Genomic DNA, 21,824 nt, shown 5'->3' on the forward strand with positions numbered 1-21,824 from the left:
TGTGGGAGGCAATGAAAGACAACCTGCTGTCTTCACCTCGCCAGGGCCCTTGTCTTGGCTTCCAGAGTTCAGTTTCTGCAGTTTTTTGTATGCACAGGTGTGCAGCTCTGGCCACTTTGGAGGGCTCAGCTAGGATTTCTCAATAGTGAATTCAGTAATCGCAGCTTAACTTGTATGCGTGCATATGAGCAAAACCAATGGACACAGATGGTGGGGGGGAGGGGGGGTGAGGGCTTGAGGGTGGCGGGGGGAGAGGTCAATTGGGGGAAAACAAGAGACTCATGTAATACTTTAAACAATAAGGAACTTTAAAAAAGAAGAGTTTGTAAAGAAAGCCCCTTAAAATCAGGTGAGCCCCATCCTGTGTAGCCATGTAGAATGTCCTCAGATACTGAAATGTTCAACCTGGCTTGTAAGCATGTCTTCTGATTTTTAAATTTTCAATTTTGCATCTTAGATATTTGTGAGGATTTGTCTTCGGACTTTCAGAAATCCCCAACTTGTCCTCTAGTGTCAGCTTCCCCCCTTTCTCCCAGATCACATTTCCATTGAATCTCATGTCCTCTGTGTGTCCGCACTGTCAATCACCTCTCCAGCTTTCACATGAGCAGCTTTTCCATCCACTGGAGCCTCTGTACAAGGCTTACCCAGGAAACTAGGACTATTACTATAAATTCACACCAGCTAGTGGTTTCTGTAGTTTTCTTCACATCATGGAACCAAAATTCTATTCTTGAAATCCAGCCTCTTCTAGACACGACCTTCTGCATGCGTTTCCCTTCCATCACAAACAGTTCATCTGGGTTATTTCTATCCTCTGGCTCCACTACCCCTCTCCCCCAATATCCTATGATTTTACAAGTTGTTGTGCTTATAGGAAGAGACTGTCACACTGGGTGAGGAAATGCGAGTCTGGGGAGTGGCCGAACCTACTAGCTAATGACCTGGACATCGCAGCCCTGGGCCCACATCTGAGCTTCAGTAAAATGACAAGCCCTCACACTTCGACATTCAGATGGCTCAGGTATTGTCAAAGTCACAAATGTTTAATTCATAAATGCCGAGTGTATTTCTAATATTTTGTGTAGTTGAAGTAGGGCACAGCCCCCAGGAAATGTTGCTAGGCCTGGGATTATTTGTGGTGTGCCTCTGGTCTCTGAGCTGACCTCTACACGATTGCTGAACACCTTCAAACAGCTCTTAAGCTAAAATCCAGACAGAATCAGGAAGAGCAGACTTGGGCTTTTTTAGTGCATTTTACTATTTGATTAGTTTCCTGAGGGAACCAGCAGCAGGTGTTAAATGTAAACCTGACTAAAGATATATCAGCTCTGATGCCCCAGCTAAGCAGATCTGTAAATCTTGTTTTTTATAAACTGGTTTAGCAAAACTTCCTGTTATCTTAAGCTTGCCCTTTAAATAAAGGGAAAGCCTAGAGCCCCAGCAGTCTCGTGGGTGCAGCCTGTGAACCTGCAGCCAAGGTGGCTGCCAGCCTGGCTGCTGTTCATGTTGCCTTCTGTGACCACTTCCCTCTCACCCCCTAACTCACCCCTGACTTCTCTAATACTCCTATCGGTCTATGTTGTGTGCGTGGCACATAGCTGCCACCTTCGAAAAACCTCCTTGGAGCAGTTTGAGCAACTTGCCTCTTTCAGCCTGCCCCCTCTGCACCACAGAAGTCACAGGCTGTCCTCCTGTCATCTGGGTCCTTTAAAAAAGGAAATGTGTGCACGTTCTAGCAGAAGTGACTAGAAAACCTGTTCCTTCAGGGAACTGCAAAATTAAAGCTGTAGAGGAGAGAGGCGATCATTTTCCATTCACTTCCTATGTTGGGGGAGAGCAGCCCTTAACCAACACCAGACGGAGAATGGGAAACGGATGACTTTCTACTAGCCAGCCCAAGTGCTGTGGTAAAAAATAACCACAGAGCCTAAGAATAACTGCTTACAACCCTTCAAGGGGCAAACTAGTTATAAAATTAGTTTATGAAAAATAGTGACTAGGCTGCCCTCATCTTTCAAAGCATCAGAAATTTCAGTCTTCCTGGCTACAAGCTGGTTGAAACTAGGGATGGGTACATAGTTTGTTATACTGCTGTACCTCTACAAATGTCTGAAATATTCCACAACAAAAATATGCCATTTTCTTCTAATTTTCCAACCCTCACATCCACCATCTAGAAATAGGCTCCATCACACGGGATCTGTCAGCCAGAACTAGAAAAAGGACGCCCCACCTTCTTCCTTTCACTCAAGGGGAAACTGGAAGCTCACATTTTCTTTCCCTTTAGCTAAACGCAGGGCTTGCTGCCCCACTGCCAAGGAAGCCCATAGCCAACAAATTGTGGCCGTGACTCAGTCCCAGCTACTAGTTTCTGGCCTGCTGAAAAATACGGCCTATCTCAATGGGAACTCCTATCGGGCACTGGGGCTGCTATGCTCAGGTATCACGACAGATGTAGACAAGACTTGTAGGAATGGTTTGATGGTCCCAAAATAGAATGCTATTTGCCTTGTGAAGTCAACTGGAAGGAAAGGTCTGATAACTTCCTAGGGCTGTGTAACACTTGTACTGGGTTCTGCCATTGGCAGAGTTGGCATCAAAGGCTGGAGCTTCAGCTGCTGCTGCTGCAAAAGCTTTTCCAGTCCGTCTTCTACAGATGTGAAAGCAGCTGCATTTAAACATGTGAAGGATGGCTCCGTTCACTGCCTTCTGTAAGGTGGTTCTGTCTTACTAAAGGCCAGCTATGCTCTTCTGGGGCCAGACACAGTCGTCTCCCTCCACTTCTTCACGCTGCTCGTCCCATTCATCATCTTTAGAGCACAGGTTTCTGCTTTGACTTAGGATCCACAGGAGTTAGGGGATAAGCTTAGAATTCAAAAACACAGGATTGTAGAATATTTCGTTCAAGTAAAGATTCCCTTGTCTCCCATGTTTTGGGCCTTAGCTAAGGAGAAAAGGGCTTGAGTGAGACACTTCTTTTCCGCACCCCATTTTGGCCAGTGCGGCCAGGCCTGGTTCTTTTGCAGGAAGATCTTGGATAGAACTAAGATTAGAACCCATGTCATCTTCCTCTTAATATCACCAATGTTAGAAGCTTCTACTCACATGCCTCACGAGGGAATAATGATAGGGCTAACCCGGAAGTGTTCTTAACTCTTAAGGACAACCTAGCCTGTGTTTGGCCAGCTCTTCCTTCCTCTGGCACAGTATTCCTGAGTTGTATCTTCTTTCAGCCCAGGTTCATTACCTTCTTGACATCTAAGCAAAGGTGTTGTTAGGTCATGAAATTTCATTGTGAATAAGCAGAGATTTGGCAAGACACTCATCACTAGAGAAAAGTATGCTTTAAAAACACAGCATGCTCTATTTGACTACTGAGGGAGGCATCATTACTTGAAAGAGAAAAATGAGCTATAAAAGCAGTAAAACAGCGTCTAGCCACAGTGCATATTTGCAGTGACATACCCACCATGCCCAGGGAGGTGCTGGTACAGTCCACACGATTCCAGGGCATGAATAAGATCCCAAGTGGATGCATGGGTTGCATCCCTCATTCCCTGTATCTGGTAGGAATTGTGTCTGTAAACATACTGGCACATGTCATGACACCATCAGGTGGTCAGGTGGATACCATGGTATGGAGGTAGGGGGGAGAGATCTCGTGTAGGCCTTCCAGATCCTGAGCTCATGGCTTATTTATCTTCCCTGGTTCTCTCTACCTCTCTTATCATTAGTGAGAAACTTGAGGAAGAAAAGATATTACCAGATTCCAGTGGCCTCCTTTCTACACTCATTTAGATAAGCTGAAATGGGAGAATGTTTGCAATTAAAGACTCCATGTATACTCTGGAAAAACTGGCAGCCTTCCAAAGGATTGCTTTACACAAATGGGGGGGGGGAGGGGGGAGGGCGGGGGGACACTGACCTAAGTTTTTGGGTCAGCGCAGAAAAACTTCAATTGTCTGGTAAGTTTTAAGAGGCTACTTTTTCCCTGACAGCTGAGTGGTTTCTGATCAAACACTTGACCTCACTTTCACATTGGATGTGCTGGGCTTTTAAAGAAGCAACCAATTATCCATAAAAGCAGGACTCCTTTAAACAAACAACCCACCAGTAGATATTTGTTTCCATCATTCACATTCCTCCAGCCTTAGACATAAAGAAGTCCCATAAAATCCCTCCAGTGATTAAGAACTTATAGGTTCTCCTAAGGAAGCAATGCTACTTAAAACAGCTCCTTAAAGGACAACTAGTGGTTGAATTTCAATAACCTTTAAAACCTAACTCCTAGAAAGTAAATAGTTTATAAATAACTAAATTTTTAAAAACTAAATTTTTAAAAATATCAAGACTTTATTGGATGTTACACAACATTCTTTTAACATTTATGTCTCAGCATACTTTAGATGAGAAATTTGTCATTCAAGTCTACAAAATGAAATAGGCTTCTGAAGATTTGAAATACAAAGGTAGCATGAAGCATAGCTTAAATATTAAGCAACTAAAGCAATGAAAGTGAAATAGCAACATGGTATGTCCTAGATTTTAAATACCAAGTTTCATTTTTTTTTAAATGAAAAATCTGGTTTATAACAAAACACCTTTTGAGAATTTATCATGAGAAAAAATAGGTCCTTAAAGCCTGATCTCTCAATTTTTTTGCCTTTTATCATTTCCATCACTCTGCACAAATAATGCTAAAGCTTACTTAAAACTCTTGATTATACAACTCACATGGCATGAGTTGTCTGGTTCTTGAAGGGAGTTTGGAAGGTACTGCTGGTGGTAATACAGCTAAAGACAAGATGGGCAGAGAGTCTGGTGCCACTGAGGCCTGTAATCTTTAGACTCCCTGCTGGCATAGTTCCTGAGCTTTTTCAGATTTCATCATATGTATAATGACTTCATGATAAATACTTTCCAAAAAAGACAATTTTAGAATGCAGTCACAACTTTTAATTACTTACAGTGTAATTAGGATTTGTATTCAACTCACAGAAATGAGAGTGCCTACCTTTTCTTCTTTGAGTTGTGAAACAAGTCCTTAGTCAGGTATATTAAATGTTCTAAAACTCCCCCCAGAACCTTTTATTAATCCTGAGTGTGGAGTTAAGTAATTCCAAACCTATACAGTAAGATTATGGAAAGTTTGAACACTTAAGCCAAATGCTCAGTTATGTTGCGTCAAATGAATTGTTTTTTGGCTTTTTTTTTTGTATTAATAAGGATTATCTTTCAGGTTTAAAAAATAAATTGGTATTGCCACTAAAAAACTTCAGTATTTATTATTAAAAGTACGGCACCATCAAATATAAAATACCTTAAAAATGTAGCACTAACAGGTCAATCTGGTTATCTCTGCTCATTAAAAAAGAAAAATTAAGGGTTTTTATAATACGTATTTTCCAAAGGTAAGAATTCATGAAAAGCCTGACACCATCTTTTATGGGTCTGTTTCTGCTGCCAGTTCCTCAGGCACAAGCCCCACCTGACACCTGTAAGAATTTCTTGCACTTACACAGAAAGAGGAGCTCTCTGGGAGGAGAGCGCCACATCAGAATCCAGATTTTTCACCTTTTCGGATCTAAATAAAATTAATAACGATAGGAAGAGCAAATGCCTTTTCAGCTCAGTAGATTTCAGAACTAGATCTCAGAATATACATCACTCTGAGATCAACACTAGCCTATCTACTCTGACTCAAGAATTTAAAAGTTAAGAATGGGGTTATGAAAATGTGCACAAAATGTTAAAATACTGGTGGCAAATAAATACATCTTGATATGTATTAAGGTAATACAGCCCTGCTTTATGAAAGAAAGGTCCAAATTTTCAGGGTGGGTAGGGTGGGGGTACCTTACCATCCTTTTAGGATGATGTTAAATCTTTTCTGTCGTTTCCAGGGGCACCCTGAAGGGAAACACTGGCCTCAGCACATGTGACCACTGGTTTCACAGGCGAGTCATTTTAGAAATACCTTTGCTCATATCTGAACTGAGTAACATAAACCTTGGAGAAAGAACAAAGTTTTAGTATGAAAGATAATTCAACATTTCTGCCATCATCCCATGCCTTTTAGGTCTGTCCAAACTCCTGATAAGAACTTCACAATCAAAAGAACTGTCTTCGCACATAAAATGAGTTCTTGTGTGCGTATTTCACATCACTTTTCTCCTCATCTCATGCATAATTTATTGCAATAGTTTTGTTTTAGAAAACATTCCCCTAATACCTCTTCTTCGGTTTACTATAGCACAATTTACAGGTGCCCTTTAGAGACTGTTGGTTTTAACCACTGCCTGAACATTTACTTCTTAGTGCAGCTTTAAAAATCTGAGTCTCCAATTTCATTCAATCCTGGTGCTCTGGTGTTCTCTGTGTCACTGTGGTACAGGTCCACGAAACCAGCAGCCTGCTAATGTCTTTGTGCTGAAATATAGTAAAGAAAAGGAAGAAAATGTAGTTAAGCACAAGTAATTATATGAGAAAAGTGATGTCCTTGTTTAATTAAGCCCTATATAGATTTTGTGAGATCACAACTGATTTTTTTCTTTAAAATCAGTAAAACTTGACCAAACAACTTACTGCCACTCTAAACCAGCAGAAGCATTCGTGTTCTTTCCAACAGAAATAAAATGGTTGTCAACTTCACATTATCAACCTGCACTTGAAAATTTCTAAAGGGAAACTGTAGCTTTGTTCTTTACACTGCATTTCACAGGTTACAACACGAAGCTTTGTGAGCCAGCTTAGCTGCTGTGCACTGCTGTGAAGCACCAGCAGCCTGGCTGTAGCACCGGCTACCTGCAGACCTTAGAAGCATTTATATACAAAACTTGGCTATGTCAAAGTCCGCTGCAGATCGCACTGTCCACACAGGTACCAATAGCAAAAAAGAGGAGGGTGGGGAGGACTCCCCAGAGGTAGACACGAACATCAGAGGCATCAAAAGAGCACCATTGTGTCCTAGAAGACAACTTGTACACACTGGTGAGACCAGGGGTGGGCAAACTTTTTGACTCAAGGGCCACAATGGGTTCTTAAACTGGACCGGAGGGCCGGAACAAAAGCATGGATGGAGTGTTTGTGTGAACTAATATAAATTCAAAGTAAACATCATTACATAAAAGGGTACGGAAGGGTACGGTCTTTTTTTTTTTTTTTTAGTTTTTTTCATTTCAAACGGGCCGTAGTTTGCCCATGTCTGGGTTAGACTGACCAGTCCTCCTACAAAAAGCAGGACTCTCAACAGAACATTAGAAAGGACAAGGCTTATGAAAATTACTACCAATACCATAACCAGAATGCCTAACATTCCAACCTGCCTTTAATACCAGAAGTGGAAAAAACACCACTGAAATCCTCTACAATCCCCAGTATCAATAGGAGTTTGACTTCCAAAAGAGGTGGTCTGTGGAGAGAACAATGAGTTTTTTGGTCAAATGTATTTTTAAACCAAAAATGAGGTATTTTCAGTGTGATAACAGACAAAACAAATACAGAATGTAAAAATAAAAGAAAAATCCCCATTCTTCCCAATATTTAACTTCCAAACATTTCACAGTAGACGTCTTTCCCACTCTTAACATGGAGAAAGAGTTCTGGTAAATTTCCAACGGTTGCCATGCTTCATTCACTTACTGAATCAAAGCCTATAAATAAATTCCACAGGGCATTCTGTCTTCCTAAGAAATGAAAAATTACTTCTAGCCATAAACACAGCACACATCAGAGTGGAAGGTGGGTGTAGTCCTTGCTTCTAAAGAACCAGAATGATTAACACTTAAAATTTCACACTCAGCTAAGAGCAGTGTTTATTTTCTAAAACTATTATACTATAATACTAATATTCAGAATTATACTAATATAATACTCAGAACTTTGGTAGTAAATATCCTTTTTATAAATTTAAGGAGAAAAATAGTAACTAGTCAATCCCATGTACACTTCCATTTCCTATTTATAACTGTCAATATTTGGCTTCAATCTGAGTGAGGCCTATTCAGGTCGGCAGGAAAGTCAAGGATTGTAGCAGATCTTACTATTCACATGACAGGTGCAGAATAAAAACAAAGACGCTATTCCCTCAAGAGATCATTTTAAGGGTAGCTGCCACCTCTATACATGTAAGAGTCTATAATTCCCCAGCCTCAACCTCTGATCCAAAATATGCCATTCTGACCCAGCTTGCACATTACAGCTCATGCAGCAATACAGCCCAACGAATAGCCTTAATTCAGGCAAACAAAAAAAAAGATCACAAATTCAAAAGCAGCACAACGGAATCCCGAAATCTTTCCTCCCATTTAAGAGACCAAAATAAGCCTTTCAGGCATTATCCAAAGTTTTCATAAATGTGCTTAAATAGATTACAACTACACTGCCACATTCTTGCCACCCACTGAGTTGTAAATGACAGTTTTGAGATTAACTCAATAAGAATATATATATGAATATATATATTCTTATATATACAGTAAGAAGAAATGACTACAAAATTAAAGTAATGAATATAAAAGTGAGAAAGGTTGAGGTAGTGAAAAGATAAAGGAATCCACTATTTGACCATCCATGGAGGCTCAGTTGCCATCTGGCATAATTCTACAATCTGACACCCAACTTCTACCACCGTAGGAAAAATTCCTCTCAATTCATAGAAGCTCGAAGGAGGCTGGCTCTACTTTTTAGCACAGCAGGTAACACGAAATGTAAAGTTATTTTGACTCATTAAAACGACCGCCTATATGAGGGATACGCAGCTACCAATGAAAAGCTAAGGAAAAAGAACTAATGAATTTTTACATCTAGCCTCATCTACTTTGGAAATGATCAAGTGATGATATGGCGCCCTCTTCACTCTGGCAGAGCTGAACAGACAGACCTGCCCGTCTCACTGTTAACGTCATGCTCCCAGTCTGAATCCACAGTGGTCTGTCAGACACTGTAAGGGAGCAGCAGGACTCGTCACTGTCTGATGTAATAGCTGCCATTTGTTGCGACCTATGGTAGAAAAAACCAAGTTAACAAAAGTAGAGAAGTCATTTGAGTTCTTTTTAATCCATTTTACAAAAAATTTTTTTTTAATCTGACCAAAATTCAGTGGAATTTTCATAATGAATTTATTCTGCATAACTTACTGGCTTCACAAAATGTGAAGCTTTGGTTGTAAACCAAGGAAAACAGAGGAGGTGCCCAGCCTTAGCCAGGAGAGGGCACTCTCCGGCCCAAGTCAATTCAGCAGCAAACTGCCTTCAGGCACAACCAAGATGCTGCCCTCCACTGCTAACTTGCACTTAACGTTCCTGACAAAAATTTTACTAGCCTAGTATTGGAATAGTCTTGGAATAGTCCTGATCTTAGCATTCAACAAGGGCTGAAGTCTCCATCCCTACACATCACAACATTAATGAGACCCTGTTTTGCAGAATGACCAAAACGTGCCTAACTCCCTTTCTCCTTTAATGCCAATGACCACTTGTGCATACTATTCAGGGACCTGAATCAATGACTCAATATCTACTTAACACAAGTTGAACAAGATAAGTTTCTCACTTAGGCATTCAGAACAGAGTCTTCAAATACTAAGCATAATTCAAAAGAAAGATTGCTATTTCAAGCCTTATTTTTTAACACAGTAGTATTCGCTTGTCTGCTTAATTCCCTACTTTAAGTATTAACAGATCATCTATCAAATCACTATAGTTAACTCTGGGGTCATTGAGTTAGAGAATGTTTGGTCCTTATAATATTTTTTAAATGCTAAGTTAAACCAGAAGCAGTAACATATCAAAACTTTTAAAAAAGCTTTTCTGACATTGAAAAGGATAAATTTTATACACCTAACCTATAAACATAATTCTGAATTTTAACAGAGAACTATTTCCTTAAATGAGGCTTAACAATGAGATTTTTAGCCCTTTGTTCACAGGAAAACTTAAATATACTACTACAGCCCAACAGCAGTCACACCAAGAAGAAAAGGAATCTGAATGCACAAGAGAATTTCTTTTCAACCTCTCCCTCCATAAGTAGGTTTGAACAATCATTCTAAAGAACCTCCTATTCCATTTTAGGCCGAAGTCAAGAATCTGCATCAAAGAATGACCATCTTTCCCTGTGCATTGCTACCCCCCCACACACAAAGGCTTTTGGGGTCTCAAGGTTCTTTAGATATTGACCACACCTACAAGATCCAGTAGGAAAAGCCAGGGAGCCCTGACTGTGGTACAGTAAATGGAGGGACACCCTCCTGAAAGCCATTTCATTGGAATGACTTATTTTGTTCATTAAGTCAAAGCTTACATGCAACAATGTAAGGCAACCGTTCCTGGGAGGCAGCAGAGATAAAAGGACAACTCAGAGCAGGGTAAGTAAACACTCGGTCTCCTTTTTGGATGCATGAAAGAAGGAAGCAGAGCAGGTCACACTCTTAGAGCAAAGCCCAGAATGAAAAACTAAAGAATTAAGATTATGTACATGCACCTATCATCTTGCTGAACACTCAACATGAATTTTCTCTTAACACTTTAAGCGCCAAGCCTATTTTTGTCTTCCTTTCCGTTTAGCCCACGTTACCCGATTTCACCGATATGCTGGCGGCACCAGTGACTGACCGGTCCGGCGGAAAGTATAGTGTCAGTCACCAGTGACTGACATGACAATTTAGCATGCTGCAACATGAACAAACAGATAAAAGCATCAACACAACAGACATTCTGGCGTCTAGCCTTAGTATTTTTCTAACCAGAACATTAGGAGTCACACCTAGATGTGCTACTCCCGGCCCGATTTCCTTCGAAAAGCTAAATTGTGGAGGAAAATCAGTTTTGTAATCAGCATCTCAAAAATGAGCCATGAGTAAAAATGACTACACTCCGGAGAATGTGGCCACGGATCAAGACCTTGGAATGTGAAGTATTTCCCTCCTAGAAAGGGGAAACAGCTCTTACTAAATCATACCAAAAGCAGTAAAAAATGAGGGGGGGGGATGAGAGGAAACGTTCAAATTCATGTCCACTTTTCACCATTCCGCAAAATATTAAAATAATGAAACACCATGGTCCCAGGGGAACACAGCATCTGTGCAAATCAGCTAGTTTACAGTACCCAGAGCTGACAAGGGTAGCTTTGTGGTTCTAATACTTTTGGAAAACTCTCTTAGGAGGACCTCTACTCCATTGAACCCCACCTGCTCATTCAAGCCTCTCTGAAAGGATGTGGGAAATGCCAGGCTTCTGAAATGGTGACAAGTCCTTAGTACACATCAGTGTCTGAACAAGAACCCCTCTTCCTCACTCACAAGTGGACTATCATCTCTGCTATGTCAGGCCCTGTGCTTGGCATAAAAGAGGAGAAAACCCACAAGTAACAGACTCCTGGGATTTTATGTGACCCGAAAATGAAGGGGGCAAGTGTTGAAATGTTAATACACTTCTCCCTTCACCATAAGTCCCATGACTTCCAACCCAGCAGCCCTCCACATGCCTGCTGGAAATAATTCATACCTACTTATAGATATCTGTGGATGATTACACTATGATTATTGTTATTTTCTTTTTTTTTTTTTAAACATATTTTATTGATTTTTTACAGAGAGGAAGGGAGAGGGATAGAGAGTTAGAAACATCAATGAGAGAGAAACATCGATCAGCTGCCTCCCGCACATCTCCCACTGGGGATGTGCTCGCAACCCAGGTACGTGCCCGCAACCCAGGTACATGCCCTTGACCGGAATCGAACCTGGGACCTTTCAGTCCGCAGGCCGATGCTCTATCCACTGAGCCAAACCGGTTTCGGCAGATTATTATTTTCATATAATGTTGCTATAACATTTCTTCATGTATATTCAGTATGTTGCAGGATATCAAAAGTTACCTGAGCTCTAGCTGGTGTTTCTCAGGGGTTAGAGCAGGGGTGGGCAAACTTTTTGACTCAAGGGCCACAACGGGCTCTTAAACTGGACCGGAGGGCCGGAACAAAAGCATGGATGGAGTGTTTGTGTGAACTAATATAAATTCAAAGTAAACATCATTATATAAAAGGGTACGGTCTTTTTTTTTTTTAGTTTTATTCATTTCAAACGGGCCGGATCCGACCCAGGGGCCGTAGTTTGCCCACGGCTGGGTTAGAGTGTCAGCACAAGCACCAAAGGGTCTCAGGTTCAATTTTCAGTCAAGGGCAATTACCTGGGTTGCAAGTTTGAACCCTGCCCCAGCCAGGGTGCGTGCAGGAGGTAACCAATCAATGCGTTTCTCTCATGTGATTTTTCTCTTTCTCCCACTTCCCCCTTCCCTTTTGCTCTCTAAAAATCAATAGAAAAAATATCCTCAGTTGAGGATTAACAAAAAAACAAACTACCTGAAAGGAATTTCTATCCCATTCACAGAAAGTGGTGGTTGTGGTAATGACAGCAAGTATTTATATACAGTGGGGCCTTGACTTACGAGTTTAATTCGTTCCGTGACGGAGCTCGTAACTCAAATTACTCGTATGTCAAATCTTATAGTGAACGAGTGAGACACGTGATGCTGGGCTGATGTTGTGACGTTCACTGTGAGTTCACTGTGACGTTCGCTGCGCCAACTAGAGGTGGGGTATCTGAAGCTGGCTCGTAACCCGAATTTTAGCTCGCAACTCAAAGCAAAAAGTCAACCGAGAGACGGCTCGTATCTCGAAAAACTCATTAGTCGGGACACTCGTAAGTCAAAGCCCCACTGTAAGTCTTCTACCAGGCACTTTATTGGTTTAATGAGAAATTACATTATGAGGAAGTACTATTATTTTCCGTTTCACAGGCAATGACATTGAGTACCCTGCCTAAGATTACACAGCTTGTGACAGACCCAAGGCAGCCTTTGCATCTAGGAAATCTGGCTCAAGAGACTATACTTTCAGCTGTGTGCTTGGAAAGTGGACGAGATTGCCTTTCATCAATAAAAGCCTCATGTTGTCAAGCAAAACCGGCGCCAAAATGTTAATGAACGCTCAGACTCACCTGCATCGGTCAAGTTATACTCTCATAGCTATCTATCCATATCCATCTTTTACACTCACAGGATGACACATTTCTACAACACATTCTCACCAAGCAAGCACCACGCTTCTACATTTCACCGGGAGGAGCATTGGGAGGGATTGTTCCTCTGGACTTGTTCAAAAGCTTTTAGGTGCATCTGTTGGAGGGCACTAAGGGACACGGGATTACAAAATTATCTTAATTTTTTTTTTTTTGAAAGCCCTGGCTAAAGCTTGATATACATTATAATTACAAGTTTTTTAGTTTGTGTAAAAGGAAAAAAGTGATAACAGCCTAACACTTTAGCTATGGAATAATCTGGTTTTCCTTCTAAGTACTCACTACAGGATAGAAAAAAATTTTAAGAAGTTTTAAATCATGATTTCCGGCTAAGACTCAGATAGCTAAGGCAATAAAAGGTCAACCGTCTCATTCTCATGATACAAAGAAAATTGAAAAAATAATTCATGTTTAAACCAAGTTTTAAGACCAGGCATTTTAAAACAAGCCTGTTATCAACATCAGTTTTAAAAAAATGTTTTACAAGCAAGTGTCCAACAAGAGGCGGCCTGTAAGTTAGACAACATATACTACAAACATCTCATTCAGTTGGAAAATGAGAATTTTGACTCACAAATTCAGTATTTTGATAAATCCTGATACCATTTGAGTCTACAGTTTCTTCTTTTACTTTACACCTCCCCGCAACCAATCTTTAATTTGTGCCAGAACATAGGAATCTATAAGAAAAAAATTCAAGTTTGATCATTAGTTTTTTCAGAGATTAATTAGATGAAAATTTTGTTCAATTCATCCCAAGATGGACTTTAAAGACATAAAAATTCTTGTTTCCTACCAAAGTGTGGTACACAAGATCTTAGAATTGTATTGTAATTCTCTACCTGTGTCTAGGCAAGTTTGTTTCCCACTACTGTACTGACATAAAAAAAAATGAAAAGTACACAAATGTCAAAATATGGGGCAATTGTGATGGTATGTAAATTAAGTTTTGGAAACTAATGTAATTAACTTCATAACAAACAATTTAAATGGATTCCATATTCATAAATGTGTCCAAGCCCAGCCAATGTGGCTCAGTGGTTGAGCATCAACCTCTGAACCAGGAGGTCATGGTTCGATTCCCGGTCAGGGCATATGCCTGGGTTGAGGGCTGAATCCCCAGTGTGGATCATGCAGGAGGCAGCCAATCAATGAGTCTCTATGATCGATGTTTCTTTCTCTCTCTCTCTCTCTCCCCCTTCCTCTCTGAAATCAATAAAATTATCTTTTTTTAAGTGTCAAAAACAATTTATCAGTGAGAGAGGATGGTTTTAATCTAAAAACCTACTCTTAAAAGAGTAATGGATAAATACAGTCCCACTAATTCACCTAAAAAGAGTTGAACTGTTTCTCTTCTGATCTGTGCCAACTATCCATGATGAAGACACCAAGACATCCTGGAAAACCAAAAATATATCGACCACCTAGATCAGCAGGTCTCAACCTGGGGGTCGAACAACCCTTTCACAGGGGTCACCTAAGACCATCGGAAAACACATATGTAATTACATATTGTTTTTGTGATTAATCACTATGCTTTAATTATGTTCAATTTGTAACAATGAAATTGGGGGTCACCACAACATGAGGAACTGCATTAAAGGGTCGCAGCATTAGGAAGGTTGAGAACCACTGACCTAGATGATCTCTGACTTTAAACTTACTATTCTTTCATTTAAAATGGCGTAACATTAATTGCTAAAGCTTTCATTTTTTAATTCTACTCACTTTGTTGAAGAAATATGGTAACTGCACACAAACTATACATACAGAATATGAAGAGCCTATTAACAAAGTCAGAACTAGGCAAAATTAATGCAGCTTAGCTGATTTTGTTGTTTTTCCATTGATTTTTTTTTTCAGAATGGAGGGGAAGGAAAGAGGCAGAGAAATATCTATGTGTCTCTCTCAAATTGATTGGTTGCTTCCTGCACCTGTCCCAACGGGGCCAGAGATCAAGCCTGCAACCAAGGTACATGCCCTTAACCAAAATGGAACCCACAACCCTTCAGTACGCAGGCCAATGCTTTAACCACTGAGCCAAAGCAGCCAGGACAGCTTAGCTGTTTTATTTTCTCCTAGCAATGCATGGATGACACCAGACTAATGTTCTATTTCGGAATTCCCATTCGGGCATTTCAACAGCAATAATCCCAAAGCAAACCCTAAATTTCCCACACTTAAAAAAAAAAAGGGTCTTCATTGTCCCTGCAAATTCCCTATTGGAGGCCATCACCTGGCCCAAATCAAAACATCCTGAATCAAAATATTAACAACTTTTCTAGACATTTGCCAGTCTCTGCTATGAGTCCTACACAAAAGTGAACTAATGCAGAATGACAGAGAAATTCAAAATTTAAAAGAAAGCTAATTTTAAATACAAATCAAAGGTTTTTTAAAGTATTTCCAAATTCCAATTGTTATTCTATATAAAGGATGTATATCTATCAAAGAATGTAAATGTGTATCTTTCCTTCCACAGAACCAGTATGAAGTACAACCTCAGAGTGGCAACTCAGTATTTTATAAATTAGAAACTCACCCACTAAAGTATAGTTGAGTTTACTAACAGTTCCATATTCTTTGCCTGTAGTTCTTTATAGCTATAATCCTGTCTATTCTACTTAGTACTAATCTAAAATTACTATTTATAAATTTTCCCCTCAAAACCACATCAGGACACACTATCAAACCATGAAAATGGACTTCAGACTAGTGAATTCTACTTTACTTCATCATTTAGGTATCTGGTTCTAATTCTATAAATGGGTTGAACAGATATTCTTTCCAAATGAAGTCAGCTTTCTGGCCTATAAACCCTAGAAAACTAAAAGGGGGAAAAAACTCTAACACTAAATTTCAGATAATTTCTAGAAATAATTTCATCTTTGGCTTTTACAGCTCTTACTTCACTTGGTTTCTCCCCTTGCTAGTCCTGTTTTAGCCATTTTACTCAGACCGCTGCAGACCTGGCCCACACCTTGTTTTCTCTCTGCAAGGGTAAAAATTACCCATTTCGTTATCTCCATACAAGTAAATGCTCATTTTAACAAGAAGTGAAAGAAAAAAGGGGTTGCAATCACTCAATTCTACTCTATCTCCATCTGCAAATTTAACTCCTTAGGAAATTTCTATTTGAACAGAACATTACTATGCAACTACTGAATTAGTATTCAGAAAATCTTTAAAACTCGTTTCCCTATTGAAACTTCAGATGAAATGACCAGACTGCCAGTTCATAATGGCATAATTGGAGATCATGCACATTTGTGATTGTGCTTCAAGCCTTTCCTCAAAGGTATGGACTACATAAAATTCTTTTTGTACTCAAGAAATATGACTGTTTTCTTTCTTTTTCCTATGGCTTCTGAAACCAAATTTGGTTTATGCCACAAAAGCACATTTGCCAAAGCACTTGACTATATTAGCAATATCACTGTCTAAACCACCATGTTCGGATGAAACTCACCTGGGTTCATTATATGAAACCTTGGAATTACATATTTCAGGTGACTTTATGCTCCCTTGTTTAAATCTGAACCTTGGATACTCAAACTTTCAAAAATATCTGAACAGTTCGTTAATCTGAAACAAATACTCAGAAAATCTTGAGATACTTCCTGAAAACCCTTCAATCATGTGAACTTCTTTCAACCTGTTATCAAAAATAAATTGTAAATAGTTGTTTCTGTTTGCAGGAAAGAATATGTTCTATTCAAGTGAAATATCTTGTTTTTTCAATTGTGTGTTTATTATAATCAAAAAGCATTGACTGAGTTCCCCAGAAGAAATTCTACTTTCTTTTGCAGAAATCAGTATATAAATCATAGAAGTCCATAACCTTAAGGAAGCTAACATGAGAACTATTGATTTTAAATCTCCATTAATCTTTTCATTGTTAATTCCATAAAACTAAGGTATTTCAAATTGGATTACATAGAAATCCATGAAAAGTTGCTCTTTAAATATTTCAAGTTTCCCAAAGTGTCAAATTGACATATCAAATTTAAAAGTTAGACACAAAAAGTATGAAAGCAACATTACCTTGGGATAAACTTGCCTTCATAGGCGATCTGATATATTTTTCACTAACAATACAAAGCTAAAAATGGAAAATAAAATAATTGAATCTTAGGGACATATGGACCATGTAGAAAAAGGATGAGCTAAGTTACCGGCCCCAAAAGCAATGATACCTGAGGCACTGGAGCCAGAAGAGACTGGTTGTAATTACTCAAATATTTTTTTAAAAAAATCAAGCACATGATAAAATATTAAGGTTAGAAATGAAAAAATAAAACCCATACATTTAGGAGAAACTAGCAGAAGGGTCAAATCTAAAAGCATATTAGACCTCTATACTACAACATCTCATTTTAAGACTATCATCTATGCTCAGATATTATATTCTCTGATAAGGCAAATAAGGAGTTTGATTTTTCACCTCCTCTACACAGTTACAAAGATTAATTTTCTACCATCTTGAAAATTTTCAAAGCTTTTTGAGAAACACACACAAATAATTTGGATTTAGTCGATTTTATTTACAGCTTGTTTTTTTACATTTCAGAGCATTACACAATTACATTTTCTCATTTTCTGACCTGCAAACAGATACCTTAAACGGAAATATTTTTTAAAGTTATCAAATTAGGTACATCCAAAAGGCAATAATTACACATATGACAATTCACAAAGTGTAATTCATCAGGACGTATCCTAAGAATTTAGGAACAGCCAGTCAGGAGTAATCTGACCAAATTTAGCAACCAACTATTTACATATCCAAAGATAAACAAACCTATCTGAACTCCCAAACCAGAAGTTTGAAAGTTTTTGTTAAATCCTCATTGAACAAAGGAGAGAGAGATGATTCAAACCTAGCCAGCCTTGACAATCTTAATCCCAAACACTTGAGCTATTTCCCCAGTCTGAAACTGAATAGCAAGCATCTGTTTGTCAAACACCTAAATATCAAGCTCTTGCATCATTATGCACATAGAAAGGTTACGTGTTCATTAATTTAAAAACAAGTAGTCATTAAATATCCACACTATTTCCCCCAGCTCAGCAGTCCTTACAACAATCCCAAATATGCAACCTGTGTCACATAGTGACAGGCTAGATTCTATTTATATATAGTATGTATGTATATACACACACATATTTATGTGTATATATGCACACATACACACAGTACTAGGTACAAATGGCAAAAGTCCCTGCAAAAATTCATTTTCAGTTGAGGCTATGGCTCCTGTGCCTTAGGGTGGTTTTAGACTTTAAAACTGAAAAATACTACTAAAATCTCACAACCTTAAGACAAAATTTGATTGTTCAGTTTAGCTTCTCAGTCTAAAAATGGCTATAAGGTAAGTTTTTATTTTAAAAAAAGCAGCCAATGAGTTCAATTTCTCTCTCCAATTTGGCCAGGCTATTTTGCAGAAGTTCCTCCTAACTAGACTAGAAAAATCTGTGGTACCCTTCAATAGTTCTTGCCTACCTTACTGTCCGTGTTCACGTTTCAAATTGTGTCAACAGAGCCCGTACTTCTGGGGTCAGCTGCTTGGCAGCCTTAGCTGCCTCTGTGATAGCCTTGCGATACAGGCCCTTTCTCTTCTTATTAAAGCGTGACTGGAAGTTTTCTAAAAAGGGGGACAGTTGCGATAGAGCAAGGAAAGATGTTGTTGGAGACCCGAACCATGAAATACGGGCCTCCTGTCGAACTAAGAGGCCGTTATCTTTCCGACTCACAGTTATAGTAAGAATACGGGCTGGCCACCAAGGGAAGCCATATATCTTGGCCCAAACAATGTCCCCTACACAGATGGTCCTGCCATCTGGTGTGACGCATTTAGAGACGTTTTTGGAAAAGACTTTCATTTTCAAGGAATTACTGAGCTTTTTCTCTTCCTTTGAAGAAGAGGATGTGGAGGAGGTGGAAGGTGCATGCATACTGCCTGGAGGAAAATCAAAGCTTTCAGAAGAACTACACTCAGAGTTGGAGGATTTCAAATCATCTGTGCTATCAACGCTACACACTGAAGCACTGGAAGAGTCAGATTTCTTTTGATTTAGGGTCATGTAAACAGAGAGATTGCTTTTGCTGCCCTTTTTGCCCAGTGTCTGTGGTTCCTGCTCACCAGGCACAAGCACTTCATTTGTGTCCTGAACCTCACTGCTGGCCTCTTCAGGGCCTTTTGAGGGACTCTGATTTTCTGAAGGGGCCTCACCTGCTGAGCGGGTAGAGGTGCAACGAGACTGGGGCTTGGGTGCCAGCTTGCCACTCCGCATTTTCTCAAGTCCCGTCTTCAGAGAAGAGTCATTTTCTTCATTCCTGTACCTCTGTGGTTTTAAACGAACCCGGGGTGGAAGGGAACCTGAGCTAGGATTCTGATATCGACGTGTGAAATGAACTTTTGAGTGTGCATTTCTGGATGCAGAGGTTTCACTTTGCTTCTTTTGTGCCTTTTCTTTGGCAATTTTCAACACTTCCCGAGCTTTCGCATGATCCATGTTCTTACTCTGGAGCACTTTTTTAGTACTTAACTGAGCTTTTGATGTATTCGCCTGAGCAGGAACTTTGACTACTCTACCTCTGCTGTGAGCAATATTTGAAACCTTAACCACAGCATTTCTTTTCTGGCTTTCATTTTGGTTTTTCCCATCCACTTTATGGTCAGCTTTCAGTTTTTTGTTCACAGTAGTTACGCTTTCATTTCTCCGTTTCCTATCTTCATATTTAGAAGAGTCACTTGCACTACTACCTTTTCTAATTTCTTTTTTTTCAGCAACAACACTGTTTTTACATTTGTCACACAGGACTTGCCTGGGTCGTAGTTTAATAGCATTCATTATTGAAGTAGATTCTTCCCTGTACATTTTTCGTTTGGGTCGCTTAATTTTCCGAGGAGGTGGCTGAGGTATAGATTGGTTATACGTGTCCCTGATAAACAAAGGGGGAGGGTAAGGTGCTCCTTCATGGAAGAGTGGTGGTGGTTTGGAAGTCCACAGGTTTTCAGCCAAGCTCGGCTCAGGTGGCGGGACAGGAGAAGGGTCGTCGGGAACAGCACCATTCACTTCACACTTGACTTCTGTCCCTTCTTGGAATGTATTACTTTGGAGCTGCATGGCTTCCGGTTTATCCTTATATTCCCTTTTGGGAAATACTGTCACAGGGATCCCGTGGGGCCCAAACCTTTGAAAGAAATGAAAGAAAAAGAAAGCCATTAAGTTAATGGCTATAATACAATTTCTTAAACAATACCTAATATGACCTTTCCTGAAAATTATTTCACATTAAAGAACAAAAATAAAAAACCACTGACCACCTCCTGCCCCCAAATCCCAAAGCCCTCCCTCCATATTTTATAATGGTCGCTCTAGACAATGCCAGAATAGTTGAACTTATTTAGAATAGACCTTTCCAGTCTTGAATCAGAAAGGATACTAGATATCTTAGTATAAAGCATCTGACTTATGTTCACTCAAATATACATAACATGTCCAAGCAAATGCAATTATAAATTTGTAATATACTTATCTTCTTCTGGTTAGGATAGCTTTCAAAAGCTTCAGAAAACAAATTCAGCCTTAGCTACCCAAAAAATATTGAATCTGTAAAATCCCATTTCTATTTTATTAATCACTAAAGTTCAAAAATAGTTGCCCCTTGACTCTTACATCCCAACTCTTAAGCCCTTTATCACACCACTTCCCTACAACAATACTAGAAATTCAGTACCTCGAAAGCAGACAGATACAGAGCTGTGGATCCCTACCTTTTTAAATCACATCGCACAGGGTGGGTCCCTAGCTGGTTTGGCTCAGTAGATAAAGTGTTGGCCTGCAGACTAAAGGGTCCCAGATTCGATTCCAGTCAAGGGCACATGTATGGGTTGCAGGCTCGATCCCCAGTGGGGGGTGTGCAGGAGGCAGCCAATCAATGATTCTCTATCATCACTGATGTTTCTATCTCCCTCTCCCTCTCCTTTCCTCTCTGAAATCAATAAAAATATATTTAAAAAAATAAAAGGTGTTCCATTAAAAAAAAAAAGGTGGTTCTAGTAGGGCAAAAATAGGTTTATAGTTTTGAGTCCAGGAAAGTTTATTTTTATATTACTCATTAATTATTGAAACGGTTTATTCTTATATATTTGTCTTTTCAATACAACTGTAAACCTTCTTTTGCCCCACCCTGTATTTTCACATCATAATCCAATAAAAATGCTTTAAATATGTTTGCAACTATACCTACATAAATACACACACTCAAGTAAAAGTTTCACTGACTACTTAACCTTATATTATGTGATACATGCTAGTCACACGCATCAAATGGATTTCAAAGCTTACAGGTCCAGACCCAGTTTGCAAAGCAATGGCATGGAACACAAATCTTTATACTATTCTCAATTTCTAATAAAATGGTCAAAAATCTTGTTTCTTATGTAGAATTAGAAATAACTGTGGCTTAATCTGTCGGGGCTAAACATCAAGAACCTTTAAACTAAACATGCTATCCACAGATTCCTACACATAAAAATAAAGTCACACTATCAAATATGTACATGTTAACTTTAAACACTATTTGAGTCAAATAGCATGAAACACAATCCTATCTAATAGAGGTAATATGCTAATTGACCCTCACACCATCGCAAAGATGGCGGCGCACACAGCCAATAAGGAGGGAATATGCTAACTGACTGCCCTGCCATCAAAGATGGCGGCACCCAGTACCCTC

General features: G+C 39.4%; 1 protein-coding gene across 4 annotated transcripts in view; it reads right to left on the bottom strand.

Moving 5' to 3' along the window:
* PWWP2A (PWWP domain containing 2A) overlaps positions 1–21,824 on the bottom strand; it is a 47,333-nt gene that overhangs the window by 6,815 nt on the left and 18,694 nt on the right. For 2 of the 4 annotated variants that reach the window (XM_081092037.1, XM_081092040.1), the window contains one exon: positions 16,442–20,276. In XM_081092037.1, coding sequence (XP_080948163.1) covers positions 18,596–20,276 — 1,681 coding nt within the window. In that variant the 3' untranslated portion in view covers positions 16,442–18,595. Of the gene's footprint in view, positions 1–4,574; positions 6,433–16,441; positions 20,277–21,824 lie in introns of those variants that run through there. The other 2 variants (XM_081092039.1, XM_081092038.1) reach the window with 2 other exon arrangements.

This window comes from Myotis nattereri (genome assembly GCF_964212035.1).
Source record: "Myotis nattereri genome assembly, chromosome: 5".
Classification (NCBI taxonomy): domain Eukaryota; kingdom Metazoa; phylum Chordata; class Mammalia; order Chiroptera; family Vespertilionidae; genus Myotis; species Myotis nattereri.